At 44.9% G+C, this 1,617-nt stretch overlaps 1 protein-coding gene across 1 annotated transcript in view; it reads left to right on the top strand.

Annotated features, from left to right (window-relative positions):
* TMEM50B (transmembrane protein 50B) overlaps positions 1 to 1,617 on the top strand; it is a 10,937-nt gene that overhangs the window by 5,145 nt on the left and 4,175 nt on the right. Inside the window, exons 3-5 of the mRNA XM_057383311.1 lie at positions 1 to 77; positions 659 to 726; positions 1,420 to 1,512. The exon at positions 1 to 77 is cut by the window's left edge and continues 13 nt beyond it. Coding sequence (XP_057239294.1) covers positions 1 to 77; positions 659 to 726; positions 1,420 to 1,512 — 238 coding nt within the window. The remainder of the gene's footprint in view (positions 78 to 658; positions 727 to 1,419; positions 1,513 to 1,617) is intronic.

Consider the following 1,617-nt stretch of genomic DNA (forward strand, 5'->3'; position numbering starts at 1 on the left):
GTGGTTTATCCCAAGCCGGAGCAGCTGAACCACGCCTTCCACACCTGTGGGGTCTTCTCCACCCTGGCCTTCTTCATGTGAGTGTTGGACACAAGGAGCTCTCATCACATCAGCACRAGAAATTAAACCAGGTTCCTCTWAAAACATGTCCARAATGGATAAAGGATGGAATTGTGGRATGGTTTGGGTTGGGAGGGACCTTACAGCCCACCCAGTGCCACCCCTGCCATGGSAGGGACACCTCCCACTGTCCCAGGCTGCCCCAAACCCCAATGTCCAGCCTGGCCTTKRACACTTCCAGGGCTGGAAAATCCAATACTTACATCAATATGAGACATTTGGCTTAATTTCCCCCATTTTTAAACAATTTTTACAGCTGTCCCTTGCCCAAAACATCCTCAAGTGGGAGGGGAAACAGCAGCCTGGTTTTTGTCATGGAGATGTAAATAAAAGTAGCAACTTTTATTGAATCATCCAATATTGGCAAGAAAAAAGTATTTGGGATTTCTGACTATACAGAATGCCAGGGAATTTTCCCAAACTTTGTCACATCTTAAAAAAAAAAGCAAAAAAACAAACAAAAAAAAAGCTGATATTTACTTAGAACTGCACATTGATTTTCTGTAATTTGAAGTGAATCTCCTCTTTTTGTCCCCAGGATAAATGCTGTATCAAATGCACAGGTGAGAGGAGACAGCTACAGTGATGGATGCTTAGGAAGAACAGGTAAATTAACCCTACAAATCCTGCTCAGATGAAGAACTGATCATTTAGCTGCTGAGTTTTTTTTTTTTTTCCAAGTGGTGGTGAAAGAAATAATCAGAAGATAAGGAGTAGGAGAGAACTTTTGCGAATTGATTTCTTTACAGAATTTMTTGTAATGGAGATAAGTGCTGGCTTTGTTAAAAAGGGGAACTTGGAAAAATTCAACTGCTGGATGTCTTGGCTTCCTAAACTTTCCCCTGCAAATCCTGAATAGCTGCTGGGAGAAAGCACTGCCTGCCTGGGGATGGCTCTGGAGCAGACATTCCCCAGGAATGTGTCACAGACATTTCCATTTCCTCTGTGTCACTGCTGTGGGTGTCCCTGGATGTGCTGTGCTCTCTGCTTCCATTCCTAATTCCCTTCTTATTTCCCACGTGGACTCCAGCAGCCTTTTCCATGGGATTTGTAAATTTGCTGGGATTTACTGCTATTTGAAGTGGCCTGTGGTGCTTTTTTGTGTGCCGTTCATGATCCAGCTCCTGAGAACCCTCGCAYAGGAATGTCTTTCCCATGAGTGAGYAGGTGGATTTTTCCTGGATCSAGGGTTTAACYCTTTCCATTTGTAGTGAGAGCACATATTCCATCCTCYCAGAGGAGCAGCTGGATTCCCTGGCCCTGTGGAAAACAACCCACGTATTTCACTCTTCCCTGCAGGGGCTCGGATCTGGCTCTTCATCGGCTTCATGCTGATGTTTGGATCACTCATTGCTTCCATGTGGATTCTCTTTGGAGCATATGTTACACAGAGTAAGTCTGGCTATTTTCTCCTCTAGRAAGGTGCTTTTCCCGCCAGCTTTTGGCAGGAAATCCAGAGGGATGGATGCCTGTGGTCTCTGGAAAATCTGAGCCACA

Source organism: Malurus melanocephalus, unplaced genomic scaffold, assembly GCF_030028575.1.
Source record: "Malurus melanocephalus ecotype Western Australia unplaced genomic scaffold, MMel_1.1 scaffold_623, whole genome shotgun sequence".
In the NCBI taxonomy this organism is placed as follows: domain Eukaryota; kingdom Metazoa; phylum Chordata; class Aves; order Passeriformes; family Maluridae; genus Malurus; species Malurus melanocephalus.